This window comes from Mauremys reevesii, linkage group 1 (assembly GCF_016161935.1).
Source record: "Mauremys reevesii isolate NIE-2019 linkage group 1, ASM1616193v1, whole genome shotgun sequence".
NCBI lineage: Eukaryota > Metazoa > Chordata > Testudines > Geoemydidae > Mauremys > Mauremys reevesii.
Window position 1 is genome coordinate 267,984,084 of NC_052623.1, and position 23,572 is coordinate 268,007,655.

General features: G+C 49.7%; 2 protein-coding genes across 18 annotated transcripts in view; one reads left to right on the forward strand and one right to left on the reverse strand.

The window, feature by feature from the left end:
* Positions 1-16,961, reverse strand: part of FAM227A (family with sequence similarity 227 member A) — a 63,055-nt gene extending 46,094 nt beyond the window's left edge. For 4 of the 13 annotated variants that reach the window (XR_005584578.1, XM_039488016.1, XM_039487977.1 and 1 more), the window contains exons 1-8: positions 16,325-16,457; positions 14,611-14,762; positions 12,288-12,373; positions 9,890-9,980; positions 5,461-5,564; positions 5,025-5,081; positions 1,185-1,337; positions 778-879 (exon numbers count right to left, since the gene is read on the reverse strand). Coding sequence is in view for 12 of the 13 variants with exons in the window: in XM_039488016.1 (XP_039343950.1) it covers positions 778-879; positions 1,185-1,337; positions 5,025-5,081; positions 5,461-5,564; positions 9,890-9,980; positions 12,288-12,373; positions 14,611-14,734 (717 nt within the window). In the remaining variant the exon portion in view is untranslated. Of the gene's footprint in view, positions 1-777; positions 880-1,184; positions 1,338-5,024; positions 5,082-5,460; positions 5,565-9,889; positions 9,981-12,287; positions 12,400-13,985; positions 14,763-15,695; positions 15,872-16,324; positions 16,476-16,556; positions 16,729-16,830 lie in introns of those variants that run through there. The other 9 variants (XM_039488010.1, XM_039488004.1, XM_039487951.1 and 6 more) reach the window with 8 other exon arrangements.
* On the forward strand, positions 15,911-23,435 carry CBY1 (chibby family member 1, beta catenin antagonist). Of its 5 annotated transcripts, none has more exons than XM_039488100.1 (7): positions 15,911-16,026; positions 16,816-16,956; positions 19,648-19,767; positions 20,391-20,496; positions 20,583-20,698; positions 20,910-20,954; positions 22,581-23,435. In XM_039488100.1, exons 2-7 carry the CDS (start codon positions 16,903-16,905, stop codon positions 22,659-22,661), a joined length of 522 nt encoding a protein of 173 aa, XP_039344034.1. In that variant the 5' UTR covers positions 15,911-16,026; positions 16,816-16,902; the 3' UTR covers positions 22,662-23,435. The 5 variants fall into 5 exon arrangements, with proteins under 5 accessions (XP_039344034.1, XP_039344023.1, XP_039344039.1 ...); XM_039488089.1 differs by lacking the exon at positions 15,911-16,026 and adding an exon at positions 16,458-16,570; XM_039488120.1 differs by lacking the exons at positions 15,911-16,026; positions 16,816-16,956 and adding an exon at positions 17,217-17,306.
* The last annotated feature ends 137 nt before the right edge of the window (positions 23,436-23,572 follow it).

Consider the following 23,572-nt stretch of genomic DNA (forward strand, 5'->3'; position numbering starts at 1 on the left):
GCGATGAAGAGCTGAGCTGATTTACTGAAAGGCTTGGTATGTTCTAAGTAAAAAGCCAAAGCCCTTCAGCACATGAAGATGCCTCTCTTCACTGGTCTTGTGCAGTTTGGGACAGAACACCGGGAAGAAGATGTCCTGGTTCGTATGGGAAGTAGACAATATCTTCAGCAGGAAGGCCGGGTGGGGCCACAGCTGAACCTTGTCTTTGTAGAATACTGTGTATGATGGTTCTGAGGTCCAGGCTTTAATTTCAGAGACTTGACTCGATGATGTCACCACCACCAAGAACACAATCTTCCATGACAGGTGGGAAAGGGAGCAGGAACCCAGCGGCTCAAAGGGCGGGCCTGTGAGCCTAGAGAGGACCAAGTTAAGATCCCACTGCGGGACAGGAGTCCATACCTGCAGGAAGAGTCTCTTGAGCCCTCTCCAGAATCTGACCATCATGTTATGGGAAAACACCATCTGTCCTTGGATCAGATCCAAGCCTTATACAGTGCTTGTCCCAGGCAAATTCCTCTCTGGCTAGTTAAGGGATTTGTACAGACCCTAAATGCTACCACAGTGGGAGGGAGAATACCTCCTCTAATCTGTATTGCATTGTAGGGGCTGGCTACAGATGGAGCAGGAGCGGACCACACTGCACAATTTTGACCTTTTGTTTTGAATATTATTTTAAGACACTTATCAAACTTTCCCTCTGGCAGAGACTCTAAACTCAACTGAACCACATGAAATACATCAATATCCAAGCCCTTGTCCTAGTCTCTTCCTTACCTGATATAAGTGGAGAAAAAACCACCAGAAGCTGTCCAACAGGATAGCCTGGGAGACTGGAGTTGTGAGAAACTTCTGCAGCATCTTTGAAGGAAAAGGAGTCTGACAAAGAAATGAAACTTTACAACTTCATGCAGCGCAGACAGATGAAGATACACTCACAAGGCAAATCACTCTGATCTTCACACACCCTCTCTCCTGCTCTCAACTCTACGACGAATCCATCCTTAAGAACCTCCGAATCTCTCATTCACAAAGCCTTACAAGCAGCAGCACGCCATTTCTGAGAAACAAATGCACACATTCTCACAGCACTCACACACATATTCACATACGTGTGCATGGCATATCCACTCATCTGTAGATACAAGCACACATTTGCTGCTCTTTGTAAGTATGCAGAGTACCTTCCCACTTGCTGACTTTCTCTGGGCACACACCACCTTCTCTATGACTTCAGCCAGCTCCGTCCCATTAGGCAGCGGTGTTGGCTCATGCTCGTTGTACCCTGGGTATTGATACAGTTCCACCAGCTTGTTCTTTTCTGATGTATTCTGAGGCTAGGGTGACAAAGAGGGAGGAAAGACACAATACAAAACACATATACTGATGACAAGTGCCTTCAAATCTCCCAGCCTGGTGCTTTATGTCTCAAGGGCAGGAACTAGCTATTTCAAGACTTCGATTATCTAGGTTGTGAGACTTCAATGGGGAGTTTGCTAGGTGGGTGTTGGTCACCAGCCCATGCCCATTCCTTGTCCCCACTGGAATAGATTTGCTCAGGCACTTATAATTGGTCCAGATACCAGGAGTGCCCTATAAGGGTTTTTGAGCCTGTCCCACAGGAGTCTATGGGAGTTTTGCCATTGACTTCAGACCCTAAGTGTTGTGCTGATTCTCATGGTGGCTACTCCAAAGTATCACACAAAAGATTTTGAGGTTTCACTCCTGGAGGACTGGTTGCAAATGGCTGAGTGTCAGATCATGGTTTGAGGGGCTAAAAATCACTGGTCTACCAAAAGCTGACACCCAGCAGAAGATGGAAAGAGAAGAGTATGCTGCAGTCTTTATACTAGTTGCTGTTCTTTTCCCTGTGTGACTTCCCTTATCCTCTGCAAACTCCAGGGAGAAGCAGCAAACTTCGTCAGATGCATGTACAGGGAGAAGGAAATCATGATTTCCATTTGTATAGAGCACATTACTCTTGGGTCTGTGACTAATCATCCATGGCTAGAAAAAGATCCAGAGTAAGATGCCAGAAACTGTTAGTGGCATGAGTGTGGCAGCTACACAAGAAACTGAAAGGTTAAGGTTATTTAGCTTGACGAGAAGTTAGAGGGGACTTGATTGATAAGTCCAAAATGATGAGCGGCCTCAGCCTGGTCTACACCACGAAAGCTCATGCTCCAATACGTCTGTTAGTCTACAAGGTGCCACAGGACTCTTTGCTGCTTTTACACTCTAGACACACTCCTGCCTGGAGTAGACAGGAGACAGTGGATCTCCCGGGCCTCTGGGGAGAAGAGACTGTGCAGGCACAGCTATGGACCACTCACATAAACATGGACATCTACAAAGAGACTGCACTGGGGATGCAGGCAAAAGGGTACAACAGGGATCAGCAGCAGTACCACATGAAAGCAAAGGAACTGCGGCAGGCGTTATGGAAGGCCAGGGAGGCCAACAGGCAATCTGGTGCCAAGCCACAGACCTGCTGGTTTTACAACTAGCTGCATGCCATACTTGGTGGAGACCCCAACAGCATCCTTCAGACCACTATGGATTCCTTGGTGGAACCTAAGAGAGAGACCCCTGCTGTGGACAGCAAGGAAGAGGAGGGACATGTGGGTGAGCGGGTTCTGCTATGCTGTAAGCCAGGATCTTTTAGAGACTCCACTGCAGTCTAGACATTCCTGCCAGCTGAGCACAGATAAGCCAGATCCAGGGTAAAGAACCTTAGATACATGTGTGCGTGCATTCTCCCTTAAAAAGAATAAATGTGAAGATGGGGCTCAACCTCAGGTTAGCAGAACACAAGTTTCTGCTTTTCGTTGTTTTACTCCTACGATATGAACAGGAGAAGAGGTAAAGGTACAACAAAACTTAGAGGAAGAGCTGGTATCTGCTTTTCTTTTCCCTGTCAGGCTGTGGGCAGGCTGTGTAGCAATTTGTTTATGTACATAAGGATGTTCCTTGTATCCTCCTGAGGGATCGTGATGAAATTTTCATGGAGATGGTCTGCAATCCTCTCCTGAAGGTTTCTAGAGGTGGCTGCTTGATTTCTTCCTCCACAGTAGGCACCATTGCAGTAAACAGGCTAGCAGCATATGGACTCAGGAGGCTGCAGGACCCAGCAGCAGCTGTGCTCTCTGTGCCTGTTTTACCCTCAGGAGTGAGATATCAGCTAAAATCATCACCACCACCACCTGTGGCAAATAGTGCCAGGACTCAGTGCCATTGCCCTGTACTTTTATCCATGGAAATAGGGACTGAAATTTTCCTGTTTTACACAACCAAACAATTCCCTCCTCCCTCACCCCCACTCCTGGTAGGCCATACTCACCTTGGCTGCAGCTGGAGAGTGGTGCTGTGCAGAGATGATCCAAGACTGAAGTGTCAATAAGCATGTCTGATTTTAAAACTTTTATGGGCATAAGGAAGGGAGTTCTGAAACTAAACGTTTTACTTTCTGTTGTGACTGTAAATATAATCTTTTATCTGTAGCTGCTACCGTTACAGCCCTGAGACGTGCCCCTTCCACACCCACAGGACACCAGTCCCTGATGAGGAGGAGAAAAAAGCAGACTACAGAGGACACGTTCAGTGAGATCATGCAAACCAGTGCTGCATCAGACCATGAAAAGACAGCCTGGAAAGCGAATATAGCAGACAGCTTGGAGAAGGAAAGAGTGGACAGGAGAAATGCCCAGGAGTCCTTTCAGGGAAGGAAGAGGGAATCTTTCTTTGGAGCTATCAAGTTGGCCAATGTATGGCTTCATGAGTCAGGAGGAGCAAAGGGTACCCGCTGCCAAATCACCGCCGAATCCACGGGACCGGCAGACCTCCCGCAGGCAAGGGGCCAAAGGCTGTCTGACTGCCACCTTCGCAGGGACTGGCAGGGCGCCACTCGCGGCTTGCTGCCCCAGGCATGTGCTTGCAGTGCTGGTGACTGGAGCCGCCGCTGCCTGCAGTCACAATCCAGTGTAGCAGCATATGATTAATGGCCCTACTCGGTTGCATGACAACAGCCTCTACTATGAATTTTACAACTCCAGAATGATTTCCCATTGACCAGTGCAATCTGGAGCTGCAAGCTTCCACAGTGAGATCATCCCTCGCTTCTGAACTGTAAGTGCAGGTCTCAGTTTTGTGTCCTGTGTGGATGGGCTGAAGCAAGATCAGCACACAGATCCTGGAAGGTGGATTTTACATCAGAAAGTTCTACAACCACTACTCATCACCACAAATCTGCATTACGATGCAATCCCACCTGTAGTGCTCATTTCTCAAGCCCAGAAGCAGCGCTTCACACTCTGCAGCTGATCCATGAATCCCAACAACCTTATATTAGTTTTCGCTATGTCCCTTAGCAATCTGTCCTCAAATAAACTGTCATGTCCCCCATTGTTATGATACTTCCTACAGCTCTGCAACTACTGGAAGAGTCATTTGTTCTGTGTTTGCAATGTTCATGACAATAGGGCAGAACTGTGTGGGCGCCATGTTTCTGTCAGAGGTGGTGGACAAGTGCTGCATGGGTTTGTGGGGTTTTAAAAAAGGCGTGAAAATTATGGGATAGGGATGGCATTATGGGATGGAGAAAACTGCATGATGGGAACTTGACCCTCCCAGTCTCGGAATTCCCTGCGTAACTCATTTCAACCCGATACACATTGCAAAAATCCCCCAAAACGCATTGCAGCAGAGGGTGGTGCACAATGCTTAATTTGTGCCAAGGTTTGCCCTGTACCTCTAAGCTTGACAGTTCATAGCCCTGGCATCTCTAGACTTGCCGCTTTGGTTACGGAAGTAAAAAAATTGCTTGAGCCCCAGCACCTCTTTCATTACAAATTAAGCACTGGTGGTGCGTGACACACTAGGACACCTACCAATCGTGCACTGCACTTTGCAGTGAGATGAGCAAGCTTGATGAGTATACAAAGTGCCAAAGCAAGCAGACAAGTGTGCATGGTCACACGTGAATATACCAACTGCGGTGGCTTTATGCTAATACACTTTGTACTGACCAGTTTGTAGTGTAGACCCGGCTCTAGTGATAAGAAGGGGAAGGTCTGATCAGTTACCTGTTCCAAACAGAACACAAGCAAGACTTGTGAAATTGAAGGACAGTAAAATTTAGAATCAATAAAAGGAAATAATCCTTTACAGAGGATACAGTGTAATCAATCTATGGAACTGGTACGAAATGAAGGAGGATACAGGAATGGACGGACCAGTAATATGATCCAATTTGTTAGGAGGGGGGGGATAATGGACTAGACAGACCAGTGATCTGACACAATAAGGCAATTCCTACATTCCTATGCACCCACCCCAAAAATAAAACAAACATCAATTATTTCTCCCAGCAATCTAGAGAATTGGACTCTGTCTCTTTCCAAGAGATGTTGCATATATGTAGGGGAGGGGAAGAATTCTGTCCCTTCTCATAGGTGATCTTACCTTCTTGTAGGTGAGCTTGGGCTGAGAGAGTGGGTCCAAGTCTGACGCATGCATAGAGTGCTCATACTTTTGTGCAAAGTGGCATATCTCCTTCCTATCTCTGTCTGCAGCAAGAAGATAGAAGAATGAGACTACTGAGGGGCTGAAGAGCATGACTGAGGACGCAGCAACACAAGACAGGAGAATTTCAGCTGAATCAGAAAGATGAGGCAGCATGCTACTCTCTACCCTACTTCATTCCAGTGAATAAGAGTGAGGATGGATGAGGAGAATGGACATACCCTTCCCCGCTATCCCGCTATCTCACTATTAAAGAATCAGTTAAGGTACAGCTCAAGGAAGTAAAATGGCAAAATTATGATGACATCCAGGTTATATATCAAATAAGAAACACTATTATAGATCTAGGAACAGTTACATTTCCAACAACATATGAGGGAAGACAACCTTGTAGTTAAGGCACAGAACTAGTAGCCAGGAGATCTTGGTTCTATCTCTGGCCCTGCCACATAAACCCTACATGACCTGGGACAAGTAATTTAACCTCTCCCTGCCTCAATTTCCCCAGCTTCAAAGTGTTTTCTTATTTCTTTACTGATTCATAGATTCCAGGTCCAGAAGGGACCTTTGTGATCATCTAGTCTGGCCTTCTGTATAGCACAGGCCATAGAAGTTCCCCAAAATCATTCCTAGAGCAGGAAAAATATCCAATCTAGATTTTAAAAATTGCCAGTGATGGAGAATCCACCATGACCCTTGGTAAACTGTTCCAATCAGTGGTGAGCTGGAGACGGTTCGCGGGAACCAGTTGTTAAATTTAGAAGCCAGTTTAGAACCGGTTGTCCTGCGCAGGCTTCTAAATTTAACAATCGGTAAGTTGAAGTGACCCAGAAGCGTAGCTGGGGGGAGCAGATGCTCCCCCTGAGCACATTATCCAAAAGTGGCACCTTAGGCGCCAACCCTGCGGGTGCTCCAGCTCCCCCCACTCCCTGGCCCCAGCTCACCTCCACTCCGCCTCCTCCCCTGAATGCTCCACCCCGCTTCTCCCCCTCACCCCCCACTTCCCACGAATCAGCTGTTTGTGCGGGAAGCCTGGGAGGGCGGAGAAGCGGGGCGGCGGCTTCGTGCTCAGGCCCAGGGAGGCGGAGACGGAGCGGAGGTGAACTGGGGCAGGAGGGCCACCTGTGCTGCAGCAAGTAACCCGGGGGGGGGGCCCACAAGGGAACCGCTCTCCGCCCCAGCTGACCTCCGCAGACCTGAGTGCGAAGCCGCTGCTTGCTTCTCAGCCCTCCCAGGCTTCCCGCGCGATCAGCAGATTCACGGGAAGCCTGGGGGCTGTGAGCTTGGCCTGACTCGGTGCTCCAGGTGCTGCGCAGCAGTGGTGTGGACCGGCTCCAGCCGAGCAGCGCGACTGTAGTGCTGCCACTCACCTCCAGGCAGCGTGGTAAGGGGGCAGGGAGCGGGGGGGGGGGTGAATGGGGGCAAGGATCCGGGGGGAGCAGTCAGGAAGGGGGATTGGATGGGACAGCAGGGGGCAGTCAGGGGCAGGGATTCCGGAGGCGGTCAGAGGACAGGGAGAAGGGGTGGTTGCATGGGGCAGGGTCCTGGGGGCCATCAGGAATGAGAGGAGGGGTTGGATGGGGCGGCGGGGGGCAGTCAGGGGACAGGGAAGGGGGGTGGACAGGGCAAGGGTCCCGGGGGGGGGCATCAAGGAACGCTGGGGGTTGGATGGGGCAGGAGTCCTAGGGGTGGCGGGGGGGGGGGGCATAACCCCCTTGTGGGGTGAGGAGGGAACCAGTTATTAAGATTTTGGAAGCTCATCACTGGTTCCAATGGTTAATTACTCTCACCATTACAAATTTATGATTTGCAGTCTGAATTTGTCTAGCTTCAACTTCCAGCCATTAGATCATATTAACACTTTTCTCTGCTAGAGTGAAGAGCCCATTATCAAATATTTGTTCCCCATGTAGATACTTAAAGACTGTACCAAATCACCCCTTAGCCTTCTCTTTGTTAAGATAAATAGATTGAGCTCCTTGAGTCTATCACTATAAGAGAATAAGAGATTTTTTTAATCCTTTAATCATTCTTGTGTCTCTTCTCTTAACCTTCTCCAATTTATCAACATTCTTCTTGAATTGTGGGCACCAGAACTAAACACAGTATTCCAGCAGTGGTAGCACCTGTGCCAATTACAGAGGTAAAATAACCTCTCTACTCTGACTTGAGATTCCTGTTTATGCATCCCAGGGTCACATTAGCTCTTTTGACCACTGTATCACACTGGAGCTCATGTTCAGCTGATTACCCACCATCACTCCCAAATCTTTTTCAATCACTGTTCCCAAGAGAGTGTCCTCCATCCCATAAGTGTGGCCTGCATTCTTTGTTCCTAGATGTATATAGTTAACCATATTAACACCCATATTGTTTGGTTGCACTCAGTTTACCAAGTGATGCAGATCGCTCTGAATCAGTGACATGTCTTCTTCATTATTTAACACTCCCTCAAGTTTTGTGTCAGCTGCAAACTTTATCAGTGATTTTATGTTTTCTTCCAGGTCATTTACAAGAATTTTAAATAGCATAGAGCCAATAACTGTCCCCATGGGAATTAACTGGAAACACCCCAACCCCTGCACCTCCTTCCTGGGCCCCTAACCCCTGCACCGTGTCCCCTTCATCCCCGCCCCTCCTGTGCCCCAAACCCCTGTGCATACCTCCTTCACCCCAACCCCCGCCCCCTCCTGAGCCTCTAGCCCTTGCATCCCCCTCCTGCACCCACATTGGGAAACTGACCTGGATGCAGGGCCACCGGAGGCACAAGTGGGGCAATTTTCCCCAGGCCTCAGGCCCCGCGAGCCCTGGCCGAGAATCTCTTCCCTAGTTAGAGGCACCTTTTTAATTTTTACTCACCTGGCAGTGGTCCGGGTCTTCGGCGGCACTTCGGCGGCAGCGAGCCCTTCAGTCGTTCCAGGTCTTCAGCAGAGGGTCCTCCAGTGCTGCTGAAGGCGTGGCATGAGTGAAGGACCCATCGCCGCTGCAGACTCGGAGCGCCGCCCGGTGAGTAAAAGCGCTGCAGCAGGTGGCGCCTTTTTTTTTTTTTATGTCCACTCCCCCGCTTTGCCCCAGGCCCCCTGAATCCTCTGGGCAGCCCTGCCTGGACGCATAAAGCAGCTGGCATTGCTGCTTGCTCCCCCACTGGACTGCTACTCCTCCTCCCCGCAGCCCTAGGGTGCTGTGAGGAGGAGAGCAAGGAGCAATGTCAGGGCTTCCTGCATCCAGGTCACTTTCCCTGCGGGCTGTGTAAGGGTAGGGCAGGAGAGCAGCAGCTCCTGATGCTTCAGCACAGCCCAGGTGGGGAAGTGACCTGGATGCAGGGAGCCGTGGTGTATGTGTTGGGGGGAGTGTGTGAAGGAAAGTGTGTGTGTGTTGAGGGGACTGTGTGTGCCTGAGGGAGGGAGTGCGCTATCTCTTTAAGAAAGCATTCAGGGTCAGGAGCCTGAACTAGGCTTGTTCAAACACAAGCAGCTGCCAGCAGCTCCGGTCCCAGAGAGGCAGCAGCACACACAGATTCCCCCATCCTGTCACCCCAGCTTAGTGGAAATCAGGTACATGGATAGGGGGAAGGAGGACACCCCGCCATCAGCCCCTCTGCCTCACCCCCCACAGAGCAGACAGGAGGATGCTTCCAGTCCAAAGGGAGTGGGTGGGACAGGAAAAGCAGTGGCTGCACACATGGAGCAGTGCGGAGGGACATCCCTGCTCCAGAGGAGTCACCTGGCTTGACGGCTGGCCGTCCAACTGCCCCCTGCAGCTCAAGTCTCTCCCCCTCCCATACGCTGCTGCTCACCTGCCTGCCCTGCCACCTCCATCAGCCCAGCTGGCTTCTGGGCAGCAGGTCAAGTGGGAATCCAAATCCTGCGCACGACGCCCCCTTTGGCAGGCCGCTCTGGGCAAGGGCCCGTACAGCCTACCCCAAAGGCTGGCCCTGAGCATGGGCATAAGTATTCACAGATTCAGGGCCTAAACTCCCCAAACCCTGTCCCAATTATTCACTGGGCTCAAAATCTGTCATGGATTCTCTGCAAGAGGTGTCTTTGTTTCAAAGTCCTGATCAGGAATCTAGAGTGGTCTCCAGGACATGAGGGCACATACTATTTGTACATTCAGAATTTCAAAAATTACATGGTAAAATTACTTTTTGCTAGGGCAAATACTCAAGGAGGGTGTGAGCTGCTTGAGATGCCGATGGCATTTCAGTCTGGAGTTTGCAAGAAGTGTCCTAATATAGGACTCCACTGGAAGGGGGATCATTAATACCCCAGTATTCATTGGCAGAAAATGTCCTGATCTGGAGCTCCTTAAGCTGTACTCATCTCCCCAACAACAACCCCAAAGATATGTAATTAGAAAGCATGTGTGCCTCTGTCCCTGGATGTCTTGAAGTGCTTTTTCTCTCTTCTGAAGCTTTTCTGTCCAGAGTCTCTCTTTAATGATTCCAAGTCCTCAATCACCTTCAACAATAACAAAAACAGCAGCAATTGGTGTTAGGGATTAATTCCACACTAAATTTTGGGGCTTGGGAACAAAAGGACCCCAGACTCCTAAAGCAGCTATTTGAGCTCAAATGATTTCAGTTCTGAAATATAATTCTACAATCAATTAAATCTTTCTCCTGCTTCCTTTTTCTGTTATTATCTTTCCTGCTATTGCTCTTCCATTCTCTTTCCTCTCCCTACTACATACATACCTACACAAAATCCAGTTAATTCATAAAATGCATATTCAAAACTGCAAGATTCTGTTGTAATTTTGAGGGTGTCCTCCCTATAATTCCCCCCACCCCACCCTTAAAGGACTCAGTAATTTCCAGCACCTACTCTACTCGGAAGTGTTAGGAGGCCACTATTTTGCAACATCTACCGTGCTGGAATGATGCATTGCCCAAATGTACCATTAGGAGACACTCCTAAATTACTCCTGGGGGAATTCTGTGCCAAAAAATTAAAAATTCTGCAACAAAAAAGAAGATTCTGCAAATAATATTTTCAGATTCTGCAAAATTCTGCATATTTTATTTTTCAAAATAACACAATATAATCCAGTTTCAATTATTTTTGGTCATTCTTTTCAAAATAACTGCCAGCAAGTATGTCTGTAACAATACAGACAACAAAAAAAGATTCAGAAAATGTTTTTTGACAAATTGATTCCTTACTAGGCATATTAGTACAGAACTCTGAGTAATCATTAATTTAAACTACAATACAGAACCATATTTCCTGCACTTCCCAGAAGCTGTGCAAAGGCTGGGGCAAGTCAAGGATAACAGAGGAGCTGAGGGGGAGGGAAATAATTGCTGGGAAGCAGCCTGGGTGTGAACTTGGAGGGTTGTTGAGTACAGGTAGGAAAAGTATGGAAGATTTTTTTGCGGGGGAAAGGAGGCGGCCAGCAAGGGACTGTTAGGGAACTTCCCCCATGCAGATCCTGGCTGACCCCTAGCCTCTCTCAGTCAGGCGCAAGTGTCCCTCCACCCTCACTCTGACACCCACTCCCCCATCCCCACATCGCCTGTACCCCCTGCCCCTGTGTCTCTGTGCCCCCACTGAGCCACTCCCCTGTACTTATGTGGCCCCACACCCCCTCCCTATCACCATATGGCCCTGCACCTCCCTTCCCCGTGACCCTGAGCCTCCACTCCCATTGAGCCCCTGCCCCAGTCTGTCCTCCTGCACAGGGCCAGCTCTAGGTTTTTTGCCACCCCAAGCAAAAAAAAATTTGGCTGCCCTCCACCCCAACCCTGGGCTCTCACCCCCTGCCCCCACCACCACCACCAGTGCTCTCCTCCACTCACACATCCTGGCACCCCAGCTCTGGGCTCCTCCCCCACCAGTGCTGAATCTCCCCACTCCCCCCTCACCTCCAGCCGGTCCAGCGCTGGCAGGGTCAGGGTAAGCAGCGAGGCTCCCAGGCCGGGCCTCAGCCCAGGGTCCCTGCCAGGGGTCCCGCCTCCAGGACCAGCCAAGATCCAGGAGGGCAGAGCCAGAGGACCACCCCGGTAGGGGGCTGAGGAGCCGGGGCAGGGTAGCCCCAGAGGGAGTGGAGCCCCAGAGAGTGGGACGCGGGCCCCGCACGGCAGCGCCCCGCTCTCTATGGCCCCGCTGCTGCTTCTGGCCGCCCTGCTACAGTCCCTGGGCAGCTCAGGCTGCTTCGCCCAGCCCCAGCTGCAGCGCTGGGGTGAGGCGGCCGCCCTGCGGTGCCTGCAGGCGGCTCCTTGTGCCCCATGGGGCAGCCCCCAGCCCAAGTGTCCCCCACTCAGAGCCTGCCCGGACCAGGGGCACTGCTCCTCTGTGGCTTGAACAGCAGTGGCCCCAGGGCGCCCCCCGCGCACAATGTGCTGCTGCTGCCGCCAGGGCTGACTCTAAGCTTTTGCCACCGGAAGCAAAAAAAAAAGCCGGAATGCAGGCCCTGCTCCCCCACTAGCCCTTATGAGTCCCTGTCTGACCCTCCAGCAGCCCCACACTGTCTGTCTCCACATAGTCCCTGTCTCCTAACCTGGCCCTACAGACGCTGTGAAGAAGGCTCTCTCTCCCCGTTAGATGTCTGGGACCAGCTGCTGTGTTCTATTGCCACAGCACCCACCAGTGGGCAAAAGGCAGAACTGCAGCCACTTTTCTGCAGAAGCTTTTTTCTGTACAAAAAAAAAAATTAAAATATGCATGGCTCATTAATTATGTGCGTGCACAGTGGCACAGAATTCCCCCAGGCGTACTAAATCTTGCTTTTCCTTGCATACGCTGCAGCAAACTGTCTTTACTCACCAGGTCATCAGTGTGGAATTTTTCCAGCTCCAGTCGCAAATGTGCAATTTTCTGGTTCACTTTCTGCATACTGCCAATTGGGCACACTGAGACAGTATTTATGTTAAGGAACCTCTTTGGAGAATATTAATAGGTGTAACAAACCACACAAAAATCATGCTGCTACTCTTTTTCTGATACTTTCTCTCTCTGCTGCTATTTCTCTTCCATATTTTCTCTCTTTGCACTTGTTTTCCCCTGTCTCTCCAGCCCTGACTCATCTCACTAAGTACACAATCCAAATCTTTCAGAAAAGCCTCCAAACCCATTGCAACTGGTATCCGTACAGTGGAGATGCAGACTTTGGACTACCAACAAAATGTTTGGCAAATTGGGGAGCCCTTGAAAAATTAAAAGGAAAGGAATATATATTTTGATTTTGCCTCAAAGAGATGCTTCTCATAGGCTCTAGACACCCTGCGATCCATTAAAATACATTCCATACCAATAAAAGCCTGTACCCCATGTTCACCCTTTTTACAAGACCATGATAAATTTTGTACTAAGTATGCGTTGTGGGATATCATTCCAAAAATTCAATGTGCTGAACATTATTGTCCTGGTAAAATGTGTGGCAAAATTGTATGTAAAAAGTTATAAGATTCTACTGTATTATGTTGCTGTAAAATTATCCGAATTTAGAAAAGCAGGCACAAACCAGTTCATCAGAAACACAAGACAAACCAACACCTTAGCGTGGAGTCAAAGTCAAGTGGACCATCGCCTAGTTAAATGGCCATTCTTTGGCAGGAGAAAGATGTAGGGAAGAACTTTACATATTGACAATAGAACATGTAAACAGACCGGCTAACATCTGAACCCCAGCTGGAGATAACCCTCAAAGAGAAGGGAGTGGTGTAAGAACAGAGAACACATGCAAATTACCTCTCTACTCTACTCATGGCAGCAACAATGCCTGAAGAGACACTGAACTGGGGGAGGCCTAAAAGCTTCCAGCCCTTAAAGACTACAAAGAGCAGGTGATGAGAAAAACCTTTGCTTTGAATCTACGCAGCTTGGTAAATTACATACTAGTTTGCATTTTATCTTTTTATTTTCTTTGTGACCAATTCTGACTTTTATGCCTCTTTACTTGTAATCACTTAATCTATCTTTCTGTAGTTAATAAACTTATTTTGTTTTGTCTAAACCAGTGTGTTTGGATTGAAATGTTTGGGAACCTCCGCTTGAGATAACAAGGTTTGTGCATATCATTTTCCACTGATGAATTGACAGACTTTATATGAGGTTGCATCATCCAGTAGAGAGCTGGGCAGTATAAAACACATTTCTGGGAGAAGGTCTGGGACTGGGAGTTTGCTGGTATCAGCCTGTATGGAATTCATGAGTGGCTGGTCAAAGCATTAATGTAATTCAGCTGGGAGTGATTTTGCATGCTAGATGCTGTATGTGAACTGACCAGGAGTGGTTGTTCTCCCAGCAAAGCAGTGTAAAGGCACCTCTGATTGTTGAATTGAGGTGACACAGCTGTTGAACAGTCTAGAGTGTACCCTGGGTGATGCCACAATAACCTTCACAGCACAATACATCAGCCAGTCATCAAGAAATAAAACAGCAAAATCTCCCTAACCATTTACTGACAGTCAACAAGTTTGGGCTATTACAGACCAAGTGCTGATGAAACAAATGAAGTCTTACCTCTCCCGCATCTGAGCAGTTCTTAACTGCTGAAATCTCAGCATCATGCCCTTATTAGAACAGCCCAAACCATGGTAAGTTATGTTTAGTTGGCCAAGTGAAGCAACCCCTCACACTCAACTTAATGGCATTTATTTGTGTGTCTAACATGATCATTGTTGCAAATCACACCTGATCAATTCCAGAAGCTCAGGAAATCCTCTAGGTATCAATGGGCAGAACCCTATTGATTTTGGTGAAAATCAGAAACTTAGAAAAGCCTGATTTCCATTAAAATCCCTATTTAGTCACTGAGGATATAGGGTGAGATGGTGACCTCATCATTAGAGTCCAGTTAGGGTTAGTGGAGCCCTTAGCTGCCACCCCCACACACTGAACAGAACACCCTGTTGATGTTGATGAAAATCAGAAACCAAAAAACAAAAAAAGACTGATTTTAGAAACCCCAAAAGCTTGATTTCCACCGTTTATCAAAATCAACAGAGTTCTGCCCATCGTCGGGGATGCAGGCAAGGGGCTTGGCTGGAATGGAAGCACAAGGTGCCCATCTGGGCGTACAGCTTGGTCTACATAAGCAACACAGTATGTGACTTTCTAGCATTGATTGTTCACTGGCAGAAGATACATGAAGGTTTCTCATTTAGGCTCTGCTGCATGTCCAACTTCTCAGTCTCCTTTGCTTGTTGCAGGGGCAATACCCCCATAAATTCTTGGAATGGGTTCATCGGTGAAGTATGTAAGGCTGCCATGTTTCCAGTGCAAAATATAAACTAATTCCTAGCAAAGTGGGGACAAAACATTTCCATTACAAAAATATTTTTGTAGAACCTCTTCTTTTCTTCTTCCTCTCTCCCACTTTACTGACTTCAAAACCAAATGCCCTTTGACAAACATTGCTGGATTTTGTGGGTTCGTAATGAGATCCCTCTTGATAATTCTTCATTGCCACAGGCAGTAAGGACACTGCACTTCACATGGAAAGGTCAGGAGATTTGTGGGGCTGAGATGAGTGGGAGAAGGTTGTCGGAGGATGATTCTCCCCATAACTATAGAAACAAACAGCCAGGCTATGTTTTAAGGCATAAGTAAGGATTCAGCAAGCTCAGATGTTTCCAGATGACACTTGTTTTGTGACCTCTTGTTTTCTCCCTGATATATACTGTATTTATTTGTATTACTTTTATAATTTTAAACTGTAATTTCCTTGGGGTAGGCACCTTGTTATACACTTTACTTGTACAGTGCCTTACACACCTATAACACTATAATAAATAATAATAAATGGGAAATGTGTGGAACGTCAGAGAAACTTTGGAGTGAAGAAGGAGGGGGATATTAAACTATCAGGGTTTGGTAGCATTTTTAGGGTATGATGTGAGATGTCTGGGCATTCCTCCAGTGAATAAGCAGCAAACAGGCCCATCAAAAGTTCCTGTATGAAAATATCAACCAAGATAATTCCCATTTGAGAATCTGGAAAAGCAGCTGGTTATGAGGAAAGGGTGGAGAAGTGGCCCTCTGGCCTGATGAAATGAGTTTCCTTAAAAGCGGGACAAGGTGAGTGAGGATATCTTTTACTGGACCAACTTCTACTGATGAAAGAGAAGAAGAGCTTCCCATCAACACCAGAGCTGAAGGTCTCAAGAGGAGCCAGCGGGAAAGCTTGTCTCCTCTTTCACCCTCAGAAGTTGATCCAATACAAGCTCTTACCTCGCCCACCTTGTGTCTCACACACCCTGGGACCAACAGGGCTGCACCACCACAGCGCCTCAAAAGCGCCTCTTCTCGGGAAGTGACTAGGACGTGGCAGGGTTGGTTGTGTCACAAGTCTCACCCCCGCCGCTGTTTGCCAGACTGGGGCTGTCACACGCGGGTGCCCCAGCAGGGGAGAAATGACCCGGCCCAGGCACCGCGCCGGGCAGCAGCAGCAATACACGCGGGCCCCACGGTGGCACTGGGGTAGCGCCTCCTCCCTCGCCCATCGGCAGCCCCGGACAGGCCGCCGGAACCGAACGGAGCCCTGGGGCTGCCGCGTTGCCAGGTCAGCCCCTGGCGCGGGGAGGCTCCAAAGGCCCCTACAGGCAGCCCCGCCCCCCCCCCGGCTGCAGAGCCGAGCCTCAGCCCAGGCGGGATTTGTAACCCCGCCGCCAGCCCCGCCCGGGCTCCGAGCGCCTCCTGGCACCGCTGGGGGGCGCAGCGTCACCCCCCGGCTTCGCACGGAGGCGGCTGAACCCCCGGGGGGGCGTCGGGCGCGGACACAGCCCGGGTGGGAGCGAGCCCCGCCCCGCGGCCGCTGCCGCCCCGGAGGCTGCCGGGGGTGCTGCCCGCGCACGGCTCACCTGAGCGCTTGCGCGAGCCCCCAGGAGGCGCCAGGCGGGGGAAGCATCCTGCGAGGGCTCATTATACCTTGCCTCGCTCGGCGTCCCTCTGTCACCATGGCAACCCTGCGGCGCAAACCATTCTCCTCCGCACTCCGAAGGCAGCGACCGCTCCCACTGGGTGGGGGGGAGAGGAGGGAGACAAGGGACTCGAGATGAGGTAGAGCGAGAAATGCCGTTGGCTCGCACTCACCTCCCTCTTCCATGGTACTGTCTAGCTTCAGAGTCTCCCCCCGCGTGACAGTTCGCGAATCCGACACTACCATTCCGGGCTGGGGAAGGGGGGGGGAAGGTCTGACATCTGATACCGGTTCATATCCCTGAATTCTCTCAGGGGCGCTGAACACGGATCGTTCCATTCATGAGCAGATCCCTGGGGAGAGGATGTACTTTAACGCATGCCCTTATACAGAATAACGTTCTACCGGTTCCCGGCCTTCCCCTCTCCCCAGTGGTAGAGTCCTAACCTCTTCCATCAAGGTGGTACGGACCGTTGCCCCGCCGCAAACAGCTGCGGAGTTCGAAGGCGTCAGATACGCATGCGCAAGACGGCCGGCGGTGGGCAACAAGGCAGAGTGAGACGCTTAGTGCAGGTGAGATGGGGATGATGCGCTTTCCCGCCGCGCGGGTACTAGAAGGCTCGGGGGGACCCGGATGTTTCAGCCTCGTTTTTGATTTAAAGAGACAATGTCCACAATCTCCACGGACACCCCAATATCCCCCCCCACGTACACGTGTCGCTGGGCGTGGCTGGGCAGCCGGTGGCTTCGCGCCCTCCCACCCCCAGCGTGGGCACGTGGCGCCCAGCAGCAGCCCGCGCTGCCCAGCCGTGAGGGGGAGCCAGGGACACCCCGTGGGATAAGCCCCCGCCGGGGCCTGGGCGGGCGGGTGCAGCAGCGCCCAGACGCTGCGGTGACGGGCGCCCTGCAGCAGCCCCAGCCAGGCAGGTGGTGACCAGATCCCAAGGGAAGGAGGAAGGGGGTGTCATGGGGAGTGCGCTGCAGGCTCCTGGGTGACCTGCCCTCTGCGGAGACACAGAGGCACATTGAGGCCTCCCCGAGGGAGCTGCTGCCCGGCCACAGGGGTTCCAAAGGGAGAAGTGGGTCAGGGCTGCGGCTTCACTGCTGAGTTAGCCCGGATCTGGGAACCTGGGCTAGCCAAGCCCATACGTGACCGTCCACCCTGCTGAGCCCTACTCAGCTGTCACTCTTGTAGCCACATCCACAGTGGCACTGCAGTAACCTGGGTTAGGTGCGAGGATTTCTGGGGGCGTATCCCAGCCAGGGGGTTTAGCACTGCAGTAAGTGGAGCTGTTCAAGGAGTCGTTTGGTGGTATGTTGTGGAAGAGCCTGTCTGTCCTTCCTGGGCCCCTGGGGGAAGTGTTCTCAAGCCAGTAAACCAAAGCACTTCCAGTCTGGGACTCTGCAGGCCCCATGAAACGTGGGATATAAACACTGAACCAGTGTACATAAACTGGTAGGTGAATTCTGGTGCAGGAAAAGAGAGTACATAGAAGAATAGATGTAGTTTGGCTTCAATATTTGGGGGGGTGGGGAACACAGAGTCACATGCCCCCCATACGTGACATGGGAGGAATGGACATGCAGGGTCCCAGGCCCCAGGGAAGCAGGAGCAGCATGTGGGGGAGCATGCAGGGTCATGTGCCCCTCCCCCCAAATTTCAGCCTTCCATTTAGCACAGAGGTTTTCAAACTCTGTGGCATGCCCTCCTAGGAGGAAGTGACCCACAGTTTGAAAACTGTCGCCTCCTGCCAGGAGCCAGCGGATCAGAAGCTGGTGGGAACTGCTTGGGGCCCTGGCTCTCCACACTGAGGGAGCCAGGGTACTGGCTGGAAGCCCAGCTGCCCTCCCTGCCCTGCTCCCCGAGCCGGGCTGCCTCTGCACGGCCAGGCGCTCCCCAGGCAGGGTGAGTGGCACAGCTCCAAGCTGTGCCTTGATGCACTCTTGCCTCTGTCCTGAAGGAGCCTGGCACTAACCAAGAACCCCCCCTAGAGCTGGTCCTTGCCTGCGGAGAAGATGCTCCCTGAAGTGCTCCTGGATCCGCTGCTGCTCCTGAGGAGCCAGGGCAGTGGCGAGCAAGCACCTCAGGGAGCTCCTTTGGGTGAGAGGCAAGAGCGCATCAAAGCGCAGCTGAGAGCTGTGCTGCCCGCCCTGCCTAGGGAGTGCCTGGCTTTGCAGGGGCAGCCAGCTAGCACCCTGGCTCCCCCAGTGTGGAGAGCCAGGGGCCTGAGCAGGCTGGGCGGCTCCCATCAGCTTCAAATCGGCAAGCTCCTGGCAGGAGGTGACAGTTTTCAAACTGCGGGGCAGGGGGATGTGCCACATAGTTTGAAAATCATTATGCTAAATGGAAGACAGAAATCTGGGGGGCGGGGGTGAGGGGAGAGGAGAGATGTAATGTGACTCCATGTTGTCTCTGGTTGGAGGGGCAATGCTCCCCCTGCTCTCCCCAATCTCTGCCCCTGCATAGAAGGTAAAGAAAATCCAATCCTGGGGAATTGCGGGAAGGCACTGAAGGATTAGTAGTACCTAAATTATGTAACCTGGGTTACAGTTTACATTCACACTGAAAAGTGGGTGTGTCACAGCCTGCGTTAAAGCAGAATCCAAGCTCTAACCCCCAGCCAGGCAAGCAAATCTGGATTCAAAGCCACTCCAAAAGCAGGTCAAAGGTTTTTGTGTGGTGACAGTATGGGGTTTAGGACTAAAACTCAAGTAAGAGGCTGGGTTAACCATGCAGGGAAGACATCCCCTTAAACGGACTCTTACTACAGGCAGATGAGGCTATTCTGGGGTGAATGCTTCATATAGAAGCTTTGTTCTTTTTAAAGTGGGATTGAACAAAGCTCTGAAAATGTACTTGGGGTTTCTGGTTTTAGAGTACGACTGACTAAAATCGATAAAATCCCCAGCTGATCAAATATTTGAGGAAACCAGTAGGTTTCTATAAAATAGTAACTGAAAATAGTCTAAAAGTACAATATGTACACTCAGGAAGACTCTTTCCAGAGAGAGACTAAAAGATTCTCGCTCACTGAGGGCTCATCCCTAGGTTTTAAGAAGAGTTAAACACTGATTTTAAATATATCCTATCATTTTACTTTTTTAAAGGCCATAATTTGTTTAAGCATAAATACTGAAAATTGGAACCAACAAACTGGAAATCCTAAATATTCCATAGGGAATCATCCTGTGGTGTGAGGTTGGATAGATGAGAAATGTCTGAGGTTTTTTTTTCTCTATTTTGTCCTTGTATCTGGAAAATAGGGCAAGGCAGCAGAAGTGAGCAGGCTTGGAGATTGGAAAGCCATGCCTCTCTTTGGGAACATATTCAGTCCAAAGAAAACCCCCCCAAGGAAATCAGCCTCTCTCTCCAACCTGCACTCGGTAAGTGCTGGGTTCGAGGGATCTTCTATCAAGCCTTTAATAACAAGGGGCAGGTGGTCTGCCTTAGAAATGTTACTTTGGCATGAGAGTTGTTACAATATTAGACACTTCCCCCCCCCCCGCCCATCTCATATTCCCATCTGTTTCTTCTTCCTCTTCTGGTCCAGAGTTGTGACTGCTTACTGATGGCTGGATAATGAGAGCAGAAGTGGAATGTTTAGTTAGTGGCATACTTCACTCCATCTTCATGCAGAAGCCGGATTCACTGCACCTGAAACTTCTAATGTGTGCTTTTAATACCAACCCCAGTGGGGCAGGGGCTTTCCTTACAGTTGGCACCAAAGATAAAGTAGGCCCCGGAGAATGAACTCCCCTCATGTGCCTTAAGATAGCTCTTTTAGTTCAAGGGTGACGTATGTTGGAAGGAGAGTCTGTATAGGTGTGTGTGAGACAGAAGCTTGTACTGCAGAAGCATGTGCAATGTTAATAGGACATCAGATTCTATGGCCACTGGTACAGTACCTTTCACAAGAATGCCAGTCACTTTAGGAAAAGTGAAGGTGAGAGGGAAAATATGGAGAGAAAAAATGAAAATTCTAGAAAACATTGAATTTTTTCTGCAGCTGGACAGATCGACCCGTGAAATTGAGCTGGGCCTGGACTATGGCACTCCCAACATGAACCTCACTGGACAGAGTCTGAAGTTTGAGAATGGCCAATGGATAGCAGGTGAGGAGCTGCTCCTGTTGCTTTGGTCTGGGAGGGTTGTGGTGATTATAACTGATGATTATAACTTTGGCCTGTCTCTCCTTTAGAGTCAGGGAGCAGCAGTGGGGATCGCAGGGAGACACAGCGCCTGCGCAAGCGGAACCAGCAGTTGGAGGAAGAAAACAATCTCCTGCGTCTGAAAGTGGATATCCTGCTGGACATGGTGAGGATGGGGAGATTCACCTCTCTGAAGTGACCAGAAATGCCCCTGAGACAGAGTGAAGAGCTTTGGGTCATCCCAAAAACACAGATCCTAATGCCAACCTGTGTCACTGCCCCCCTTCACACTGAGCCCTACCCCGCTGTTAGACACACTTAACAACAGTAGTGATTGTGCAAGAGTGAAAACTGACCTCATCCACTTCCTCCCCAAGAGAAGGAGAAGGTCAAGGTCCCTTCAGCAGAAGAGCTGGATTACAGTGAGTACCATAGTTGAGAGGAAAGGCCTGAACATCTGGATGATATGGGAAGACTTCCCCCATACCTTGAGTGTTTTCCACTTTCTATTTGTATATTAGTGTCTTCTCATCTCCCTTCTAGCATCTGCTTGTCACTGTTGGGCTTCCGCACAGTCAGTGAAATGAAGACCTTGACTGTTCATGGTCGCTTAAGATCTTAGGTTCCATAAGGCCTCCCTTTTTGCAAGAGTAATGAAAAAGATCGTTCATCTCCATATAGTTTTTCACCCCAAAGACCATTATAAACTGAAATACAGCCATACACAAGGATCACAGCTTCCATGAAAAAAATGCAGCCACTCCTGGAGTGAAACATGGTAACTATTTAACAAAGTAAGAATGTTAACCACTATGTCAGGGGCGGCCAAATTTACTGAGCTTCTGAGTCACGTAAGACAATCTTCAGAAGTTCAAGAGCTGACGTGCGCCTGCTGGGGCTTGGGGCTTCAGCCCTGCGGCGGGATGATGGGGCTAGCGGCTTCTGCCCTGCAGAGAGGGGGGTCTCAGGACTTCAGCCCGGTCCTGTTGAAGCCCCAAGCCCTAGCAGGTGCACCCCATGGTGTTGAAGCCCCGAGACGACTCCTTCCTGCTGGACAGAAGCCAGAGGCAGTGCGCAGGAGTGGGGTACGTGGGGTTACATCCCCTCCCCCCAGATCTTTGCTAGGATTTGCTGACCCCGCTCGGTCACATGGTGCCACCGGGCCCTCTCCCTGCACCGCAGCTGCTGGAGCTGGCAAGCTCGGAGCTGCAGCCGTGGAGAGAAGCAGTGGCAAACAGCTGGGAGTTTCAGGGAGAACCCCTTAGGTTAAGAGAGAGGCGTGCCTGGGAGGGCGTGACTCGAGCTGTTGGGAGGAGGGTGAACCTTTAAATTGTGACCCCCCCCTGCTCTCAGGCACCAGTTGTCTCTAGCAGAAGCCCCAAGCCCCCTCCCCTCCCCATCTGGTAGGTGGAGAATGGGGGTGTTGTGGGGGGCTCTGTGAGCTGCACTTTAACTGTAAAAGAGCTGCGATTTGGCTACCCCTGCACTATGTCATCCTGACGAAATAGCAATTTGGGTAATTACATTCTCCTTCCCTAAATTCCTTCTGCAGTTTCAGTTGGAAAGATGTTGTTGTGGTTAAAGCACAGTCAGGAGATCTGTGCTCTCCATAGTGTTTCTGGGTGGCCTTGGGCAACTCAGTGAACCTTTGTCTCTCAGTTTCCCTCTCTGTAAAATGAGAGTGATATTTCTCTACCTCACATGGGTGAAAGCTAATTCATTCACATTTGTAAATCTCTGCAAGGTATTTGGACACAGTATGCTGTGAAATCCAAAGTATTAATTGGGGAAACTCTTTCTCACTTCTTCCTAAAGCTGTTGTGTAGTGTGTTACCGACTCAGAACCTGCTGAGTTCTACCCCAAAGGTGCCTGTGTACCTGTGGTGTATGTCTGTAAAGTGCTTAGGGGTCCTGCTGGGTGTAAGGGACTTCAGAGATATGAGTTAGATAGTACTTTCCTTGTTCTGGTGTATGTCTTATAAAAACAATACTCCATGGGGATGTGAGGGATTATTCTTACTCTTATTCTTGCCTGCTCTTGGTTGCAGCTGTCTGAGACTACAGCTGAGTCCCATCTGATGGAGAAGGAGCTGGAGGACCTGAAGAGTCACAGCCGGAGGAGGAAGTGAACAACAGCAAGAAACGGGGTTAGGGGATGGGCAAGCAAGAGAATTTGGTTTGAAATCTCCATCACCCATGCAAGCAGGGCTCCTAAAGCTGAAGGGCTCCTAAAGCCTGGCTGGGGCAGCTTCATTGTCTTGGTAGCACATGGTGATACTACAGTCCACTGGATAGGTAGCCAAGGTCCCAGGCTTGAAATGTTAATGGAGCCTCCAATCAGAAGGATCTACTATACTACTCCATAGAGCTGCTGCAGTGCTCTTAATAAGTTCCTGTAGGACATGTTCTGTGGTGATGAACATCTGTTTCTCCCAGATCACTCCTCACTTCTTTTCCTCTATAGACCTGCCACCTAAGGCACAGAGCCATTGATGGAAGCACGTGTTGATAATCTGTTTTCTCAAGGAGTTCTGGGCAAGAATCCTTTCTATACTGTGAGCAGAGGAGTATTTGTGAGTGGATGGTAGGGAAGATGCCTTTGTATATGTGCATGGCCTTAGTGTCTCTGGTTTGCAGATTCTGTATGGGTTTCCTTGCTAATATCTCACAAACTTCAGATTGGCCCTTCCCCGACTCCTGTTCTAAAAATCAAATAACATCCTAAACTAAAATAGTCTTTCCATTTTCAGATATTTATTATTATTTTTGTGCAAACCATTAACTCTGCTTCCTGCTGTTGGCAGGTGTGTTTCTGGAATTGTTTGTTCTCCTGAGTGTTTCTTACATTTGTATAAAATGAAAACAAATTATTTTTTTTTTTTATAAAATTAAAACAAATCACATTTGTGAATCAGTTACATTCTTGCTAAGGTCGGGATCAGGTTACAGGCACGTGTGTACACACACACACATTTTATATTTTTGTATATATATATATAAATATATATAAAAAACAGTAGCACCTAGAAGCCCTAACTGA